At 37.0% G+C, this 20,821-nt stretch overlaps 1 protein-coding gene across 2 annotated transcripts in view; it reads left to right on the top strand.

Annotated features, from left to right (window-relative positions):
* The window catches only part of rap1gapa (RAP1 GTPase activating protein a), a 76,521-nt gene that overhangs the window by 37,181 nt on the left and 18,519 nt on the right, over nt 1-20,821 (top strand). For both annotated transcript variants that reach the window (XM_081387616.1, XM_081387617.1), the window contains 10 exons: nt 10,163-10,198; nt 12,292-12,339; nt 12,780-12,818; nt 12,943-13,128; nt 14,166-14,269; nt 16,946-17,024; nt 17,244-17,297; nt 17,526-17,609; nt 18,571-18,671; nt 19,744-19,873. In XM_081387616.1, coding sequence (XP_081243742.1) covers nt 10,163-10,198; nt 12,292-12,339; nt 12,780-12,818; nt 12,943-13,128; nt 14,166-14,269; nt 16,946-17,024; nt 17,244-17,297; nt 17,526-17,609; nt 18,571-18,671; nt 19,744-19,873 — 861 coding nt within the window. The remainder of the gene's footprint in view (nt 1-10,162; nt 10,199-12,291; nt 12,340-12,779; nt 12,819-12,942; nt 13,129-14,165; nt 14,270-16,945; nt 17,025-17,243; nt 17,298-17,525; nt 17,610-18,570; nt 18,672-19,743; nt 19,874-20,821) is intronic.

The raw sequence follows: 20,821 nt of genomic DNA on the forward strand, positions 1-20,821 counted from the left end.
TCAAATTCTGACCCAGTGTGAGATGCAAGTCTTTTTTTCACCTCTGACGTACATGCTGCAGGCCTAAGACGCCCTTTTGTGAGGCGCTGCTGTTTGAACGCTAATGGGAATGTCTCGCCGTTCTTTTTTAATTGTTTCGAAAGCACAAAAAATTATAACATGCAGTAGCAACAAAGGCCTGCAGTGTTAGCGTGTGCTAGATCAGCTGTAAAACAAGGAGCATATGGGGCTGCCTGCTTCCATATGACACCCCTCTGCTGTAAAGAGAATGGACACTAGCAACATATAACTGAGATGATTGGCAGCATCTGCGAAGATCTAAATGAAAATAAATGTCACAAACTCATGATGTGGAAAAGCTACAGTGCTCACGGTGCCTGTCTCACATTTCCTATTTCTTTCCCCAGTAATTTCCTTTTGCTCTATCTAATCTCATAAACACATTGAAAAGCCCCCCAAAATATATATATATATATAAAAACAAGATCCTATGTATCCATACAGGCCTGTGACACCGCTTGAGAAACACTGTTTTAGAAGATAGTGAGCTGCTCTGGAGAGAAGCACTGCTTTTCTGCTAGTCTAATAGCAGCATCTTCTAAAGTTAGATTAATTTAGTTTAATTTGTGCTGAGCTGAGGATGGTCATGGACAGGACAGAGAGAGAGAGACTGACTAGAGAATCACATGAAGGGGATTATTAATTAAGGATTGGCCTGATTTCACAGTGGAGATAATGCCTCTGACATCCTTGTGCATCAGTCCAGTAAGCCCATCAGTATGCCTTTCTCTCTCTGAGCTCTGTTGAAAGACAGGAGATTTTTCTCCTCATGTTTGTCAAACAAAGTTTCAGTGAAGTCCACTTTGATCACCCATTGTGCAGATATGACTTTTAAAAAAAGAAAAAGAACTTTATCCTCAAGTGGCCACAGTGGCCACAAAATGTATTTGGACACTTCAGCTACATTCAAAAATGTAACTAACTTCAATTTTCGGAGCCATATTTGCTTTTACAAGCAAATCACGTGATCAATGGTTGTAACCAGAAAGTTTCCGATAAATTTTTATCTTCATTATCATTTTGAACATTCAAATATCAATTGTTTTATCTTTTGGAATGTAACCTAAAGCTTATTTTGATTGAAGTGTATTTGCACTATCATGTTCAAAAAAGAAATGCCATTGCTTTGATATTTTGTTATATAATGCAATGACATTCTGTGTATAAAGTGGCGAAAGTTTGGAAAGAAGTTTAGAGCTTACCCATTTATTTAATCAAAAATACAGAAAAAACAGTAATTGCAAAATATGATTACATATTAAAGTAATTGTTTTCTATTTTAATCAATTTTAAAATGAAATTTGTGATGACAAAGCTGAATTTTCTGCATCATTACTCGAGTCTTCTGTGTCACATGATTCGGTAACACTTTAGTTTAGGGTCCAATTCCCACTATTAACTAGTTGCTTATTAATATGCATTTTACTAGGATATTGGCTGTTTGTTAGTACGTATAAAACACATATTAATGCCTTATTCTGCATGACCATATTCTACATCCTTTAATCCTACCAATACCTAAATTTAACAACTGTCTTTCTAATAGTTTGTTAACACTAGAAGTGCCAGAATTCCATAACTACTAGAACTGCCGCAAGCGGTAAATACTCAATTGAGAGATTAATGCATTTATTGTATTAGGATATCTTTTAAAAACAAAACAACACCAAACTGTACATTTAAACAAGTTTAATTATACATCTATAAATAATAATATCCGTAGATGTCCTGAACAAAATGACGGAGTAGCCTATGTTTTCATGTTTACACTGTTTGATCGCGCCCGCGCCTTACACACACACACACACACACACACACACACACACCATATTCCAGCATTGCAATCTTGACATCGCAGCCTGCTCATTATAGCCATAATAAAATATAATAATAAAATAGTCAACCTAACATAAAAATTCCACTGCTCTGTTTATATAGTCAGTAGTACAATTCGTATCATTTTGCGCATGTGAAGAGGATGATTTTTTCCGTCGGAATTGGAACGTGAGTGAAGTACAAAGCCTAAAATAAAGAATAGTTTACCATCCAAATACATCGCAAATGTTTCAACATTTTGATTCTAATTAGAGAGTTACGTGAGCCCAACGCCGCTTACTTTCACTTTCGCTTGAAAGTAGCCGATTTCATTTTGGCTTGTTTATAGTTATTTTTACATTCTTATTCTGTTCTGAATATCATTACATTTAAACGATTTGTTGTGGAATATGTTTTGTGTATTTTTTACCACATTTTTTTGTTGTGTATATTGGTATATGTATAATAATACCGCAAAATTTAGTGTGGTCAATCTGACCATCTATGGCCGAAATAGGTAAATATGTTCAATTGTTTTTTTGCCTTATGTGTAATTTATATGAAAAACATTTTAAATGAAAATACAGACAATTTTAGGAAAAGTCAGGTACCAGCAGGATTTTATTTATTTTTTCAACAAAGTTATTGCAGATATAAAATTCAAAACGGTCAAAATGACCGTCATGGCAGTTCTAGTGTTAATAGTGAGAATTGAACCCTAATCTAAAGTGTGACACATGATCCTTCAGAAATCATTATAATTTGCTGATTTGTTGTGCAAGAAAAATGTTGGTCTGATTATTTGTCAATCTTTTAATTAAAAAAAAATAATCCATTGGTATATTTTTGTTGTTATTTGGCTGAGGCTAAAACAGAGATAACCATACCAGCTCTTTATCATTTCTTAGTCACAATGTCTCTTTAAGACCAGTTAAATAGATTTGTTCATTTCTGCTGATCCCTGGAGGCATTTCCATTTCCAAATCCACTCACTGACTTTAAGCCTTATTTGTATAGACTGCCAGTTCTGTCTGGCAGGTTGGCATGAATCATAAATAACTATGAAAAAAAAACTTCCTCAGAACATTTTGAAAAAATCTTCTACTCACTTTAATCTCAACAGTAAGTCACTATAGTTCAACCCAAATGTGCCGATTCATCTGTTTGCATAGCCATAAAATAACAAAGATTTATTTCTGGGTATATTTGAGCTATTTATAACAGTCAGTTTTTTGTACAATTAATTAAGGATTGGACAATTTATTGTCTACCTTTTGTAAAATATATGATTATTCAGCATCTTCAGTGAGTCCAAGCTATGCGAGAAGATTAGCTTACAATGTGAACTAATTAATATATTCATGATCTTAGTCTTTTTAGAACATGTTGTTCCAATGCAAAGTCAGTATTACTTTCGATTATAAAAAAGCAGTTACTGATCAAACAAGGTTGTTACATTTTAAATAGGCCCTAGATCAAATATTTTAGTGTATCAGTGGTTCCTGGAAATGCTGTGAATTGCTTTTCAGGCGAAAGTCATTAATGATCATTGGGCAGGCTCTGCTGAAATCTCCAAACAGAGTTGAAGTGTTAAAAGCCGATCAGAGTTTAAACGGGCAATTCACCCAAATAATGATACCAGTCAAATTAACAACAGCCGCTGACATAATAAGCCGTCATTCTTGCATCTCTCCTTTACACCCTCTGAGACATCATTCATCATACTTGGCTGGCAAGCCTATACTGATTGCACATTTAGGTGACAGCGTGCTTTAATTGAGATTTTGTCCCAAGACTCAGCGGTCAAATTAGCTATAGGATGGCCTCTGCATGTTGATCACAGGCATTACTTCACTTTAGCCAAACTCATGTCTTTACCTTTATAAACTATTCTGAGATCAGAAGAACAATTTTTAGTTTGGTTAATGTGGCACAAACCTGTGCACAAAGAGAAAATGTCAACATTGATCAACTGTTTCCTCACAAAAGTCTGTGTACTGAATTGTATTGACAGGTGAATGTGATTTCACAGAGTGCAACATGTTCCAGAATCTTTGTTGATCCTGGAACAACATTCTAATCAACCAATCAGATTTGAGGGATAGGCTTAGAGTTTATGTGAAATATAGGCTTACAATCAGGATTAGGTGCTCCTAAATAAGTATTATTCACCATTTCATTATTTCCCCCTGATTTTATGGATAAGTAATGGGTAGGGTAAGGTATAGGGGTATGGATAGGGTTAGGACAAACATTTTGGACAGAGATGTTGTTCCTGGATCAACAACTTATGTTGATCCAGGAGCATGTCTTACTTGACAAAATCACAGTGAATGACATCTATAAAAGTAAACAACCCTGGTTGAAAAAGTGGCCTTGTCTTCTGGTCTCCAGTCATACACCAGACTAAAAGTGCTATGCCGTACCTCAGACATTTCACAGGTAGCGCACACCAGACACGTCATTCTGGGTATATGTTCTGATATTTTCATTCCGTGAGATGAGATTGTCTGCCACCCGAGCAGGAGCTCTTGAAGCTCTGCCCTCTGTGCCGGGAGCAGCAGCTCATTTGCATTTAAAGGGATACACACACAAAAACGACACGTTTTTGCCACTGTAAAAAATTATCTGTGGGGTATTTTGAGCCAAAGCTTCACATACACACTCTTGGGACATCAGATACTTATTTTACATCATGTAAAAAGTGGCATAATAGGTCTCCTTTAAAGACATGATGCTTCTCATCCAGTGTGCGCCCTTTACGCTTTGTTATGCTAATGTAAGATGCTCCTGGTTGGAGGACATAATTTACTAATCATAACCCGCCAAATTGGCTAGTAAGTTAATACGTGTTACACACCACGACTGATTGTTTCATACATTTGGCAGGTTGGCGGGTATTAATTTCAAACCCTGGTTACAATGTTGCACTAGGTTTTGGAACAGAGCTGAGGAGTCAGTACGACTCTGCTCAGGCTTGTCTGACTGAAAGAGAAAAGATCCAAGCTCAGCTCAGTTTTATTCTGAACCCCTCCCAGTGACAGAAAGAAAAAGTACAAGACGGAGAGAAAGCTAATTCTGTAGGTATGCAACGTCTCTTCCACAACTCAGTGTTCCCTGAGAGAGGAAAGACTCCAGAGCACCTGGAGTTAAAGGATCTTAATGCTTAAATACACAATTAGACTTCAGGTTACAGACATGCACGCACCTCCCAGAGTACACACTGCAGTCTAGTGCTGCCCTGCTGGAGTTTTCTCACTTTATTGACATGGAACCTGCTGGAGCTCTCTGGGCTGAATGTTTCTTGTCACTTCTGAGGACAGAGGACTTTGTAGCTTTGCAGCCTCCACACCATATTTTGCTTTTTGACGTAGAAAATTTCAAATAGAGGTTTTGGATTTTACTTTTTTAAAAATGGCTAAAAGTCCGAATGCACAGCTCAACCCACTGCAAGTGACAGTTACTCACTGGAAAAGACCTGATGGAGTAAGTATGTGAAATCTGCAGTCTAAACAAAAATATTACATTGGATATATGCTGGGAGGTTAAGATCTGTTTTTTCAACAGTGTTCGAGTTCAGCACACACTGGGGAAAAAGTAGAATTTGAATTAGTTAGTTAATTCTGTGCAGCAAAATATTGCTAAAACCAACAGCAAGTAAACTGTAAAATAACAAATTTTACTTTAAATAACTGATTATGAGTGTGAAGAGAGCAGGATATATTTGATTTGTGCAAGTTCTGGCATCTCAGGATATATTTCATGCTTACCTGATACATTTGCATGTTCTTACAGAAAAATATCAAAGGGTTTCCTTTTCCTTGTGAAGCAATTTTTAATGCAAGCAAGAAAAGAGAAAATGGATTTTTCTCCCATCACTGACAGAGCTGCTATCAGTGTAAACTGACATGCACTATAAATTTGCTGCAGATTTATTTTTTCAAGGCTAATCACTGTCCGTCATATTCAGTTACCTTTTTATCTCAAGATCAATTGGATTTTGCCTTTTTAAAACGGTCCTCACATCCATACATCTGCTATATGATTCAAAAGATTAAATGTTTTTCCCCCTATGTTGCAGTGCAGGTTAATATATGTAATATATATATATATATAACAATATTATATTGTATAACATCATTTAATTATATTTATAATATTTCTGTAATCCAATAGGTGTTTGTTCATCTGTGGATGTTTGTTTAGGGAGGATACTAATTACTGTGTACCATAAAGTGCACATGATTCAGAGTTTAGTAGTATTATAAAATGACTTTACTATCTGGTGTTTGGTTAGTCATTTGGCTAAAGAGGCCCTTTGGTAATGTGTTTGTGGTGCAGGACTCTTCTGACCTTGTGTCAGTGGTATTTCAGCTGACGTGGTTTAGTTTCCTGAAGTTTGTTTTCAAGACAGCTGTAGGGTTTGTTTGCCGATGGTGGAGGACTCACACAATGTGCTCAACAATGTGCTATACAGGACACAAAGTATTTGTTCAAGACTGTGAGAAATTCATCCAGTCTACAATCTCCACAGATCGAAGATAATTGTTTCCACTCACGTTCATGTTGTCTTTGGGTCCGTCCCAAAGGCTGGACAGAACTCTACTGTCTGTGTCTTGGAAGTTCTCCAGGCTAGAATAAGCTCACTAGAGTCACATCAGCTGTCAGTAGATAAGAACATGCTTGTGGGAATCAGTCAAAATAAATAATGAGAAGTTTTAGGAAACAAAACAAGTGCATTTGAGATGTAGAAGTTAAATATTACACATGTGCCATGAATTTCAATAATTTCTACTTCTGTGTCATTTTGCTAATTGGCATATGCACATGGGAAATTATTACAAACTACTTCAACAGCCAATTATAACCAATTATAATTTTATGCAATTATAATAAACTTCATAGCTACAAAGACAATCAGCTATAAGCAATTTTTTTCCAAATATCTGACCCTGGACCACAAAACCAGTCATAAGTTGCACGGGTATCTTTGTGGCAATAGCCAACAAAACATTGTATTGGTCAAAATGATTGATTTTTCTTTAGGATATTAAGTAAAGATCATAATCCATGAAGACATTTTGTAAATTTCCTACCTTAAATATATAAAAAAATATACTTTTGTGAGTGGATGCAGGAAAATCGCCAACAGAAATGGACAACTTTAATGACGATTTACTCAATATTTAGATTTTTTTGCACCCTCAGATTCCAGATCTTCAGATAGTTGTATCTCGGACAAATATTGACCTACCCTAACAAACCATACATAAATGGAAAGCTTATTTATTCAGCTTTCAGATTATGTATAAATCTCAATTTAAAGAAATGTACCCATAAGACTGGTTTTGTGGTCCAGGATCACATATGAGAGCTGCTGAATGAGTTATAAATCTCTATACATTATCTCCATCTGAAAATCATGCTGCCATTGGGCTAAAGAGGAAATGCCAGTTCCACTGTATTCTGCATGAGTTAGGCCAAAACAAACGTATCCACCAGCCAATATTGAATGCACTTGGCCGTAATATATCATGGAAGGATCCAAAAACACTTTCATACTTCTAAAGAAGGTTGTATTAGTGTTAAAGTGCCCCTATTTTAAAGGTTCCTAATTTAGTTTTGGAGGTATATCTACAGGCATCCAAGATAAAAAAAAAAAAAAACACTTTAATTTATCATACTATACATTGCATTATCACCTCTTTTCTTACAGTGTAATGGTTCAAACAAGGATTCTGACTCTCTAAATCCTTCTTTTCTGAGAGCCTACTCTGCTCTGATTGGTCAGATGGCCCAGTCTGTTGTGATTGGTCTACAGCTTACAGCGTATGTCAGAAACAAAATGACCATTACCATATCTGAATTTCAGCTCTGGAGCTTCCTCAGCATTTGTATGCACAGAGATACAAACAGTAACAATGTTGTCGGTTTGATCATATCAATTCAAGCCCGAGTCCTCATCCTTTGGATGTGCATGCAAAGAGGATTTGCTCTCACAGTGCAGAAAACAGCGTCTTCTCAACATGTAAACAACACAAATCAAACTCTTCCAGGCCCCAGCTACAACTAGTGTTTTAGAGCGGGTCAAAGTACACATAGTTTGTGGGCAGCCAATAAAGACCATACATACAACCGGCACATCCGGGAACTTAACTGTCAATTTCGTAACCGCCCCTTTTTAGGGGAAAATAAACCAGACTTCCCATAGACTTCAATACAAAATAGCGGCACAAAACAACGTCCGTACACAGCCGGCAGACATGTATAACTTCAGAAATCACTTAGATGAAATATGTTGAGTAATTATATGTCCACCCTGCCTTCCATAGAGCGTGAACGATACATTTATAAACTTAATTTGGGCAACTTAAAAACATGTCCCTTCATTCTACCAGCGTCAAATTGGTCTAACAACCCCACCCAGTGGCCAGAAGTGTCTTACCAAATTACATTTGTTTTTTTCCAAAGGCTTTAAAATACAAAATACAAAATAGTATTTTGTATTTAAATACATATTTTACATACATGTTTCTGAAATACTGCCCATCCTTGATGACAGGTAGCCTGGGCTAGATGATGATAACAGACATACACTAAAGACAGTCCAGCAGTTATCTATCTAATCTAACACGATGATCATGATATATTGTAAAATATTGGAATTGTGGGAAGCTTGCATAACTTAAACTGTATGCTTAAGGTTGCTAGTGTCCTGCTTTCTTTCTAATCAAGCTTGAGATGTCAGATCATTTTTATTGAGATAATATTGTTCAATAATGTTTAGCCTGTCTGTGCAGTGAAGAGTATCATACTTTATTTTAATGATGGTGTTGTTTAATTTATAGGAACCCAACCACACAATAACTCTTTGGCATGTTTGTAAGGGTTAATACACGTCTTCAATCCGATACTGTGTATGGCGGTCGCCGGTTTGTTTTCCCCTAAAAGTGGGCATGAACCTTTTCAGAGACGTTCTATGACGCTACGCCGGTTGTGCGTATAGGCTAGCATTATGCAAATTGTTAGAAAATGATGTAGGAATTACTGACGATTCGTTTCGGGCAGTTCAGAATCAGTTCTTTCCTTTGGGAGACAATAACTCCATTTATTGTTCACTTTGATTTTTGAAAGTTTGCAGCCCTTTTACATTCACAAACAGCTACTGTATAGTACACAGCACATGAAATGTAATATCTGAAAAAGCATAATGGGGCACTTTAAAATCTGTATTGTGTGGAAAAATCTTTCAAAATCTTTTCCATTAAAAAAAAAACTTTTATATGAGTTTATTTATATAAGTTAGTTGATAAAGTTAACTGGCTAATAAAATGCAGTTTGTTGTAAGTAGGAGTATGGCTGCAGTCTGAGTACTTTAAAGGAACATGACAACTTTTTGGGACTTTAGCTTATTCACAGTATCCCCCAGAGTTAGATAAGTCCAGACATACCCTTTTCATCTCCGTGCGTGCCGTAACTCTGTCTGACGCACACACAGCTAGCCTAGCTTAGCACAAACACTTGAGGTAAATGGCTCCAGCTAGCATACTGCTCCCAATAAGTGACAAAACAACGCCAACATTTTCCTATTTACATGTTGTGATTTGTATAGTCACAGCGTGTACAAATAACAAGGTCACATGAGACACAGCCATCTTCTAACCGTATACATACTGGGAAATATATTCTTAGAAGGTGAAGCACTGCTACTTCGGCGGAGTGATTTACTCCAACTCTGAGCGAACTCTCTGCTCCTCACCACGGGACTTCTCAGGTTCTGCGAGCAAATCACTCCGCCCAAGTAGCAGTGCTTCGCCTTCTGAGAATATAGTTACCAGTATGTATACGGTTAGAAGATGGCTGTGTCTCATACTGTTATTTGTACACGCTGTGACTATACAAATCACAACATGTAAATAGGAAATATCTGTCATTTATTGGGAGCAGTATGCTAGCTGGAGCCGTTTACCTCCAGTCTTTGTGCTAAGCTAGGCTAGCTGTGGGTGCGTCAGACAGAGTTACAGCACACACGGAGATGAAAAGGGTATGTATGGACTTATCTAACTCTGGGGGATACTGTGAATAAGCTAAAGTCCCAAAAAGTTGGCGTGTTCCTTTAAATGATGAGCGATATATGAGATATTTTCATTAGGTTTGTGTATCCAGCACTACAGTGTGTCGTGTGTGTTGTCAGCCACACCCCTCTCACATCATGAGAATGTAATATAGGGGTCAACTCTGAACTCATCTCATCTCATTTCATCTCATCTCCTCTCCTTTCTTCCAGACTACTGATTTATTTGAAATGATTGAGAAAATGCAGGTAATGTGTTTCTTTTACTTTCCTCGTTTTTTCCTCCCCTCTGCCTTTCATCTTTGATGTAGATGCTTTCCATTAACCCCTGAATCAGCTGTCTTCACTGGCTACATAGTTGCACTTGCATGTCTTTTGCTGTAGTTGAAGGTCATCCCAGGAAATAATGAGGACATTTATTAAGGATGACCCCAGGGCCAGTTATTTACCCAACCAGCACTGCATTGACACTATACTGTATCTTATGCTTGTTGTTCATGTGCATGTGAAAACGTTTGTTGTTGCAAACAACATTGCTCATATAAATATAAAAAATATATGATTTTTAATTATAAATCTGATTGCATTGCAATTATTGCAAACTAAACCTAATTTACGTAGTTTTTAAATTAAAAATATAACCCTTTTTGAAACAAGTAATTTTTTATTCTTTTATGGAGCAAGTTAAAGTTACATATATATATATATATATTTATTTATTTATTTATTATAAATACATATTACAAAAAATATATTTATTGTTGGGCCCTGATTATCACAGTCTTGCAGTTGCCAAATCTACAATGAGAACATGATTTGAATTTGTAGAGAACAAATTAGTCCCTATCTACAGTGCTTAAATACAAGATCCTGCTGTTGAGTACACAGAGACATATTGATCTTAGTCATTTGATATTACTTTTGTTATCTCTAACTTAGGACAGACAGATGTCTAACGATAATAAGTGCACTATATGCACCTTAATGTTTCAGAGAACAATATGACATAGAAATTGGATCTGATTTACTATTAGGTTGCTTCTGGATGACATTATAAAAGTAAAAGAGAAGCTCAGCTAGATGTGCAAGATGTTTTAAACGACAAATGTGTTGGTATGTATATCACAGTTGGTCTGCTAGAATTCGTCATCAAATAGATCAGACATTCGATCTCTGTTGCATCTCAGTGCAGCATTTCAAATCTACAGGAGTTATCAGTAGAATCATATTCAGCCCTGAGAGGGTTTCTTTTTTTGATCTTCAGCATTTTAGTTAAAGAAGTGGACAAATGATTTGATATTTGCTACTTCAGGATGTTATATTTTGTATAATGGCTGTAAATAGCCTTGTAAATATTTGAACGTCTTCTCCCTGCACGCTCACAATCGTGTTTTGATCTTGTGTTCCACTGTCTGCCATGTTCATAAAACCTGATTAAAGAGAATAAAAAACAGTTCATTGTCTAAGACTGATCTAATATAGATCTATACAAATATGCTCTTTTAAAATATTGTTTAAATGCATGTGAGCTTTCTTTTAAAAAGATTTTATGGCCCATTATGTCGTTTAACTTTTTTCATGCATTCTTTCCCCTGGCGATTGCCTGTTTTATCCTTGCACTGATGTTTAATCTCGTGTGGATAAGTCTCTTTTTTATTAATTAGATCATATTTTCTTGTAAATCATACTTTTAATGTGAAATAATTTCTCAAAATGTATTGTTTTTTCCAGACCTCTTTAAGTACCAATTAAATTACAGTAATAACATTAATTAATATATTTTTATTTTTGCTAAAAGGGAATTTGTAAAGATTGTATTGTTCCGCTAATTGCAGCTCATATACTGTAAGCCCCATTTGCAAACACTGACAAATAATGACAATTAATTATTATATTGGTAGCACTTTATTTTACAGTCCTGTTCCCCATGTACATACAATGTACTTATTATAGTAATTGTAATAACTAGGTACTTACCCTAAACCTAACCTTAACCCATGTAGTTACCTTTTATTACCAAGTACTGTTTTAGGTGAATATCCTGTAAGTACACGTTGATGCACGTACTGTAAAATAGTGCAATTACATTAATTTAAATACGCATGTTTCGTGCCAAAATACCATGCATAGAAGTGAATTGAATGATAATCCCATTGTGTCTTTCTTAAGATGTATATTCTTGTAATTTATAAACTGATATTTCCTTTTCTTTTTTAAAAGGCATAAAAGTATGATCAGATTCCTCTTCCTGAGTTGATCTAACCAAAGTGTTATTTTTGCTTTCACACGTGGGCTGTCAGGGCTGCTATAGGGCTGACAGATTCTCCCTTTTTATCTTTCAGAGCAACAGAATGGACGAGCAACGAAGCACTCTTCCTCCTCCTCTCAAAGTACGTTCACCTCACCGGCTCCCTTTTGTCCCTGTACACACGCACACTCACAAAAATACAAAACACGTATTGTCTGAAGGCCACGGGCTGCTGTTTTATCTGCAGGCAGACGGCTTCAAATAGAAGAGCTGGTTATCAGTCAAGCTGGTGCATCTAGTTTTCAAAGACATCCGTAGCCCACTTTCCCTTGCACTAATGGAACTGCAATCAAATAAGATTAGCTAGTGCTGAGCAATATTCTCTGGCCTGAGGCCTCTGTGCCTGTAAAGAATCAAACCGATTGTACCATGTACAGTTAGTGAGTTATTTCTCTTAAATAAACCAGCAGATGAGCATGCAGTGTATTTTTTGCTCCTTGGGTCATTGGAGTTTAAAAACGGTCTGTTGCAACTAAATGAATCCACTGCATAATTAATGTTTTGAACATCACTGTGTTACAGACTGAGGAAGACTACATTCCTTACCCCAGCGTCCATGAGGTAAACCAGTTCAAAATAAAGAGCTGACAGAAATTGTTACTGCAGTCGTATTCTCAGTGGAATTTATTGTGGGCTTGCACGATTGACTGTCAACGTAATTGTTTTTCTTTGCTGTCTCTGTCAGGTTCTCGGCAGACAGAGTCCATTTCCCTTGATTCTGCTGCCCCAGTTTGGGGGTTATTGGATCGAAGGGACCAATCACGAGCTGAGCAATGGGATTGACCCGGAGCAGCTCCTGTCTCCCACCTCACGTTTCAAACTGGAGAGCAACACCACAGCTAAGATCTACAGGAAACATTTTCTGGGCAAAGTAAGGATTTGTTTAAACAAAGTAATAGTTCAGCCAAAAGTGTGTCATGTCATCATTTACTCACCTTCATGTCAGTAGAAGACTGTATGACTTTCTTTCTTGCATGGAACACAAATCTGCCCTAGCTCTACTCGGCATGTTTTTGAGGGTGTTTACAGTTGGTAGTTTTGGTTTGATTAAAAGAAACTCTAGTGTGATTGCTCTGTTAGTGCGACTCTTTTGAATAAATGTGAACGCTGCCATCCGAACCCTGGTGCGCACCAAACGAGCGGAACGAGACCCACCTTTTCAGAGGGTATTGGTCCGCTTCCAAGCGAACTTTGGTGCGGTTCGGCTGTAATATGAATGCAAAATGGACCACAGACATTTACACGTTTTATAAGTTCTTCATGAGTTCTCAACTGGTAAAAATACCATCATATGTACGCACATACAACGACTGCATTTAGCCCGGCAAACAGCATAGGTTTGGATGTTCCTTTGCAAAATATACGTCATCAAAGCTGTTTTTTGTTTTATATTTTTAGGGTCAGTGTTGAAAATGACAGTGTGAATGCTAAGCGAACCAGGACTATCATTTTCTCTTTTTTTTTTGGTCCAGGCCAAAAGAAATCAAGAGAACAACTTATATTTCATTTTTTTTTATCACACAACTCGTGTGACTTCAGAAGACTTTGAATATTGCTCACAAAATTAGTGTCGAAAATGCATAGAAAAAGCTAAACATTCAGAATGGAACCACTCTCATCTATCATTGGAATAAGTTTCAATGATATAATTGTTAGCAAATGTAGCCTAATTACATAGAGCAATGTGACACTGCAGCAGCCAGACATAATGAAGATTTATTAGGTTTAGCTTCAATGGGCGTAATGTATTCACATCTAATATCCATTATAAATTAGACTAATGTGCATAAAGAAGTGGTCGGTTAGCCCTTAGGTTTGTGGGGGAGTGTTGAGACTAAAAACTGAGATGAGTTTGCAAGTGTGAAGATGAATGAACGCTCACAGCTTCGCCTTCTGCTCCTTCATTAGGAACACTTTAATTATTATACAGTGGACAGTGCCCTGGGCCATCTGGTGTTCTCCATGAAATATGATGTTATCGGGGACCAAGAGCATCTCCGTCTCATGCTCAGGTATGACCTTTTCCTTTCCTCTTTTTTGTTCTCCATCCATTCTAGATTGCTTCTCCCTTCCCTCAAATCACTCACGTTTCTCCTGGCCTCATGTCCTGCCAAATGTCTATCGTGTGGATGAGGAGGGCTAATGAAGGGCTTAGTATCTGGCACAGCTCCACTACTTTGTTTTGAACTTTGGCTTTTACTGTGGACATTAAAAAGAACACACTGATATCTATTCCTTGACAACAACTGTGAATGTTTCCTGGGACCCACAATAAAACCTCTTTTCTCGCAGATTAAACAGGCCAAATGTACACGCCACCCTCATTTCCGCATTAGGCACCAGATGGACAATATAGGCCAATGTGTGTGGGTTGAGGGATGGCAGCAGGATGTTCTTGTTATCAAATCCATGTGACACGTTTAATGATGCCACAATGACACTGAGTTTGGAGTGGTTAATAAGTGTTACTGTTGTAGGTCTGGGCTGTGTTGTGCTTTAATATCATTTGAAGCTGTGTTTTTGAACTGCCAGGGAAAACAAGAAATATTTTTTTTCTTGCTTTATAAACCTCACAAAATGATGCTTTATTTCATGCCTAATACAAGAACAAACAATTTGTTAATGGGGTAAATATATATATATTTAATTAATTGAATTAATAAATGATATATACATGAAAACGTGTTATTTTATGCAAAATTAGATTTTCAAATAAATGTGTCTTTTTACATTTAAGTTTTGCTATTTATGCCTAAAACTATTTGTTGTCAGTGTGGTAAGAAAAGTAAATTATATATATATACACACTACACAATCAAACACAAAATTATTCAAACACCATATAGTTTTTGATATTTTTTTACTAGTGGGTGCAGGACACTATAGTTCATTTATGTAAGTTAGGATAGCAAGGTGTATGAATATATATATATGCAACTTTCATGAAGTAAAATCACTAAAAGTCTTCCTTCCGCTGGAAAAAATAGTCCCTGACCGTAAACAGCCATGGCAAACAGATGGTGGCAAAAGCTATCTTTATGAGTGAGTCAGTCAGTAGTGAAGACTTTTACATTGAAAGGACTCAAACTTGTGAACATGGGAAAGCTAGACGCAACTGACAAACGACTAGGACACGGGAAAACCCCTTAACTATTAAAAGGACAAGATATCGCAGCGGACATTCAAACTGATTTTTTTATTATGAATATAGCCAGGACTGACCTTATGGAAAATGCTATGTCTCTACTGTCAATGCAGGTACACTCGCTTACTCGATCTCTCACAAACAATACTCTACTCTAGCTTCAATGAATAATAGGCTATCAATGAGATCAAACATATGTTTAAGTTGCTAAGAGTGGTTGCTAGGGGTGTTGTGTAGTGATACAAAGAACCGTTGGGTAAAGCGGTCATAGCTGTGTTTTATTGTGAATAAAACACAGCTATTGGCCAATCAGAATCAAGGATTGGAACTAACCGTTTTATATATTATATATATATTTGGCATCAATACTATGGGGAAAACTGCCATATAGATTTTTTTTATATTATCTCATAATTTGCCAGCAAGTATATTAGGCTGCTGCTGTCACTTTAAGACCTGACGGACGGATCCATTATACTGTTACACGCATTTTCTTTCTCGACTGTTTACATTCACCATGGTCTGGGTGAATACTCGATTCTGATTGGCTGCAAGGTGTCCATTAAAAAGTGATAGAGGACACCTAGTAAATAAACCGTCAGGCGTAACCAGGGAAACCAAGTTATTGTTTGTAAAAACTTTAGATTTCGGTTGTAAAACGAATTAAAATATAAACTAATGTTTTAAAAATGTGTTATTTGGCAAGTGACCATGGTATTGAACTGACTCCGCGGCGCTGCGACCATGGTATTGAACTGACTCCGCTGCGCGTCGGACAGTTCACGACTCGCCGTTGTCCATTAATACCTGACAATGGACACCTCGTCGGGCATTAACCCTTACTTAAAACATAACTGACTGTGTTTACGAGAATGCTTGCCAAGATCGGCATTTTGACATTATTTTGTGTGTATCTGACTGCAAGGGCGTAGATTTGGTTTGAACAATGGGGGGGTTGAAGTTTGGGTATGCCTTCTGATATTGTGATCATGGTATAAATATTGCGGGGGTTGTAATGCATAGATTTAAATATTGGGGGGGTTATCTCCCCCCAACCCCCCCACAAACTACGCTCCTGTCTGACTGTTTAAGCGCAATAAGCAGCGAAAAATAACTCAATTTACTACTGAGAAGCTGCTTTATGTGCGCGCACTTTGGGTGTGAGCACAAAATTTTCGGTAATGGGTAAAATTATGTACAATACGGCGCAACCACATGGCGATTCATATTCATCTGGAGCAAATGAAAAATGTGAGTGAGGGGAGGCGGGTCTGTGTGTCAACTCGCTGTCGAAGAGATTCATGAGAGAGCGAGAAAGCACAGCTGGTATCTGTTATCTATTCTGTGGAAAATTAGTATTGGAAGCGTTTTAGATAGGCTATTTCAGTATAAAAAAAAATCAATATTTTTGACAACACTACAATGCACTTTATTTCAGATGCCTTTTTCAAAGACTACAATTGAAAACTGTATATATATAAAATGTGTGTGTATATTGCAGTGTTTAACTTGAATCTTATGTTGTCTTTCTTTTTTTTTACAGAACAAAAATGAAAACGTATCACGATGTGATTCCAATATCTTGTCTAACCGAATTCCCCAACATTGTCCAGATGGCCAAGGTGAGAGTGAATCATGCGAGGAGGGGGTGAAGGGGTCAGCACTATTGTTTTCATGCCCTCCAATTCATCACACTTCTCTCTGAGTGACATGACTGATTGTCTCACTCCCCCATGAGTCTGTTCTGTCCTGCCTGGACAGATGACCATAGTGTTCACTTTTGCAAGATCAAATGAGAATGAGGAGAATCAATATGTGCTTTGTCTTTTCATTATTATCAGCTTGTCTGTGAAGAGGTGAACGTGGACCGCTTTTTCCCGGTGCTTTACCCAAAGGTACGCAACCCTACATCTTTGTATGACCCATCTGCAGCATAGTGATAAGCTTTATACACCAATGCATGATCCTGAATCATTTGCCCTGGTTAATTTAAGTGTGGCACTGGGAAATACGCTAGTTTCAGCAGAAGTGTTGCTCTGCGTCTCTCAAGGGTTTGCAGTGTTGATAGAGCGGTACCTAAAGGGCACTTATCATGCTATTTAAATCATCTACCCCTCCCGCAGGCCTCCAGACTCATTGTCACATTCGACGAACACGTCATAAGCAACAACTTCAAGTTTGGAGTCATTTATCAGAAGTTTGGACAGGTGAGTCGCATGGGAAGCCTCATCTCCGTTTGCTCCTGTCATTTAGCAGATGCACAGAGATGAATTGTTGCTGTAACTCACCTTCATAATTCATTTTTATTTAGAACACCACCTTTGAAAATCGGATGTTTTGAATCAAACATCTAACAAAGTAGTCCTTCCTCCTCTCGACCTCACAATGGCTCCTCTGCTTAGACAACAATCAAACCATTGTCTTCATTTGTCTTGTATTAAAATCATAAGGCTATTGTTCCCAGAGAAGAGCTTTGATTACATTAGGACAGTCATTGACCTTTAAGGCCGCAGAGAGGAGCCGAGAGAGAGCGAGAGGTACTTAAGAGGTTCTTCGAGGGGGCTTGCCAGCAACACCCTTGGCGTATTAGCATCAGAACAGAGGCCTGACTAGCCTCTTCATCTCACAGATCGATGTGTTTACATACTCAACCTTTCCAGTGTGTGCAGCAAGAACACCAAGGCCTTTGATGGGATGTGCTCATGTTCGAAATGCACCTTATGGATCAGCCCTCAAATCTTCCGCTTGCCCTTATTTGACTCTAAATGGGAGACTATGTTTATTCAGAGGAACAATTAGCATTTGCATCAAGCTAATTGACCCATGATGAGCCATTTAGGTTTGCTAATTTTAGAGTTTGCTTTTGTCCTCATCAAGATGTTCTTGCTTTTTTGTTTGTGGGTTCATTTCATTTGGGTTTTGTTGAATGTCAGTCTTTGTGCTGTAACATTATGTGGTCTTGCTATTGTGATTTGGGATATCTGAAAGGCTGAATTACTTTATTTTGTTCTGTAATTGAAGTTATGATAATGCATGAAGCTTCTTTGTTGCATAGACCTCAACAGAACCATTGTGCCTGCACTGCCTGGTGGGTGTCTACTGCCAAGGGTACTTAAGTACAAATGTTTGCTTGAATCTTATCAGCATCATGTGTTTTTATCTGTGTAGACCTCAGAGGAGGAGTTGTTTGGGAATAACGAGGAGGGTCCTGCTTTGGTGGAGTTTTTAGAGTTTCTGGGACAGAAAATCGAGCTCCATGACTTCAAAGGGTAACACTTATAAACAGAACGCTCTTACTCTTTCTCAGTACGGCACGAGCGAAATGTAGATGCACTAGATGAAATAACTGCATGCATTAATTAAAATAGAAGCTTTGGATGTTGGAGTTAAAAGTGCGCATCTGAGGAGAGATTTCACAAAGAATAAATTACACTTGCTTTTAGAGTTGTTTATTTGCACTTGCTTGACCCCCAAATCACACAAAATATCTACCTACAATTTGCAGTGTTTATGCTTTGAAAAAGAAAGTGACTTTAAATTCTTATGGTGCTACGCCTGCATATTTAGTGCCTGATTAAACTGGATTGCTGCAAACAATTGAAATAAAGCTAAAATAAAATGCAGCATAAATATTATGCTATAATATAAATACTGTATGAAAAATTGAAAACTTTAAGATCTGAAAACAAATAATAAATTAAAGCTAAATAGAAATGTTTAAAGAAAAACAAAAACTAACAAAAATGACAAAAGCACATGACAGTTAATAAAACTTTACAGAAAATTAAAACGGAAAATAAAAACGGGAATTCAAAATATTTATAAATAACTAATAGTACTAATAGTATACAATAGTATATAAATAATACCAAAACAACACTGTAAAGAACTAAATAAAATAATTAATTTACAATAATAATAAAAGAATATTAATTTAATAAATGTATTATTTATTAATTAAAATTAAAATGGAAATGAATCACTTAAATTGTCTGATTTAATTAAAAAAAAATAATATACTGAAATTTAACAACAAATAATACAATAATATAAATCTTTCAAAATTGACAAATAAATAGACATATCAAAAACCAGTCGCTTTTCTCTATCGTTTATCCTTCAAAAAATGTATTTCTTAATTTAATTTTATTTGGCTCCTCCATATATTGCCATAAAATACAATTTAGTGAGTTCGTCATTGAGTGATCTTTTTGTAACCTTTATGAATACAGTATATCCCTATTATAAAGGATATTAAATCTTTGATGTGATGTTTAATGCTAATGCTAATGCTAAAATTCATGTCTTGTCTGCAAAACCTCTGTATATGTTTCCTTCTAGGTTTCGTGGAGGGTTGGACGTGACACATGGACAGACAGGCTCTGAGTCTGTGTACCACAATTTCCACAACAAGGAGATCATGTTTCATGTGTCAACTAAGCTGCCTTACACAGAGGGCGATACACAGCAGGTACTCACAATCGCACCAAGCTGTGGGTGAACTCATATCACATGTGCTTTCCTTGTTATTATTACACGGCTCTGTGGAATACGTGATTCTGATTGGTCAATCGCGCCATCCAGCGGTATGTTATTCCTTGATAACAACCGCTGAAAACAGATAACACAGGCTCATCCGGGTTACTGAAGTCAGCAGCGCTATCACTTGCTAGGAACAGTTTTTTTCATGGAAGTTTTGCGTTTGGTGAGCTAATAAAAAATTAAAACTCAGTCAAGTCAATATTTTGTGTACAGTTATTTAATTACGTCATCCAGTATCGTGGACTCGCTCTCTCTTGTTTCATACAAACGCAGCTGCTGCCATTTTGCGACGATTGTTTTGTACACTGTTGAATTATAAGATACAAACAGGTACGATTTTAAAACAGTTTCATCTCAAATCAATATGTCTTATCCCCATAATTATTTATGTGGCAAAATGCCGTGTAATAAGTGGTATGACTGTAGTTTGAACTTGCAGCGCTAGCAACTGCTCTCTCCGCGGAAGTGTTGCGTTTAAAGACCTTATAAATTATTTAGACTCAGATCAATATTTCGTGTCTAATTATTTACTTATGTGGCAAGTAGCCGTGTAATAAGCGGGATAATGTACATCCAGCTGGTTGTTATCTCAGAATATCTCAAGATCTGATCTCCCTGTCTGTGTTTATTCTGAGTTAACAACCGGCTGGATGTACATCATCCCTTTCTTAGAACCTTCAATCAGTACAAATGTTGTAAGCGTTAGCATGACAAAATATAATCAGTTGTCTCTAATGATCCATCTCTGTAGATACTATTCTGATGTAAAAAAAAAAAACAAGCCACATATAAGCCATCTGGATGGACAGGAGGGGTGAAATCTATTCCAATATGCTGTTTCCTGCAGCCACACTCTGCTGATGTGCTGGCAGATGAC

This window comes from Scardinius erythrophthalmus (genome assembly GCF_964197995.2).
Source record: "Scardinius erythrophthalmus genome assembly, chromosome: 15".
In the NCBI taxonomy this organism is placed as follows: domain Eukaryota; kingdom Metazoa; phylum Chordata; class Actinopteri; order Cypriniformes; family Leuciscidae; genus Scardinius; species Scardinius erythrophthalmus.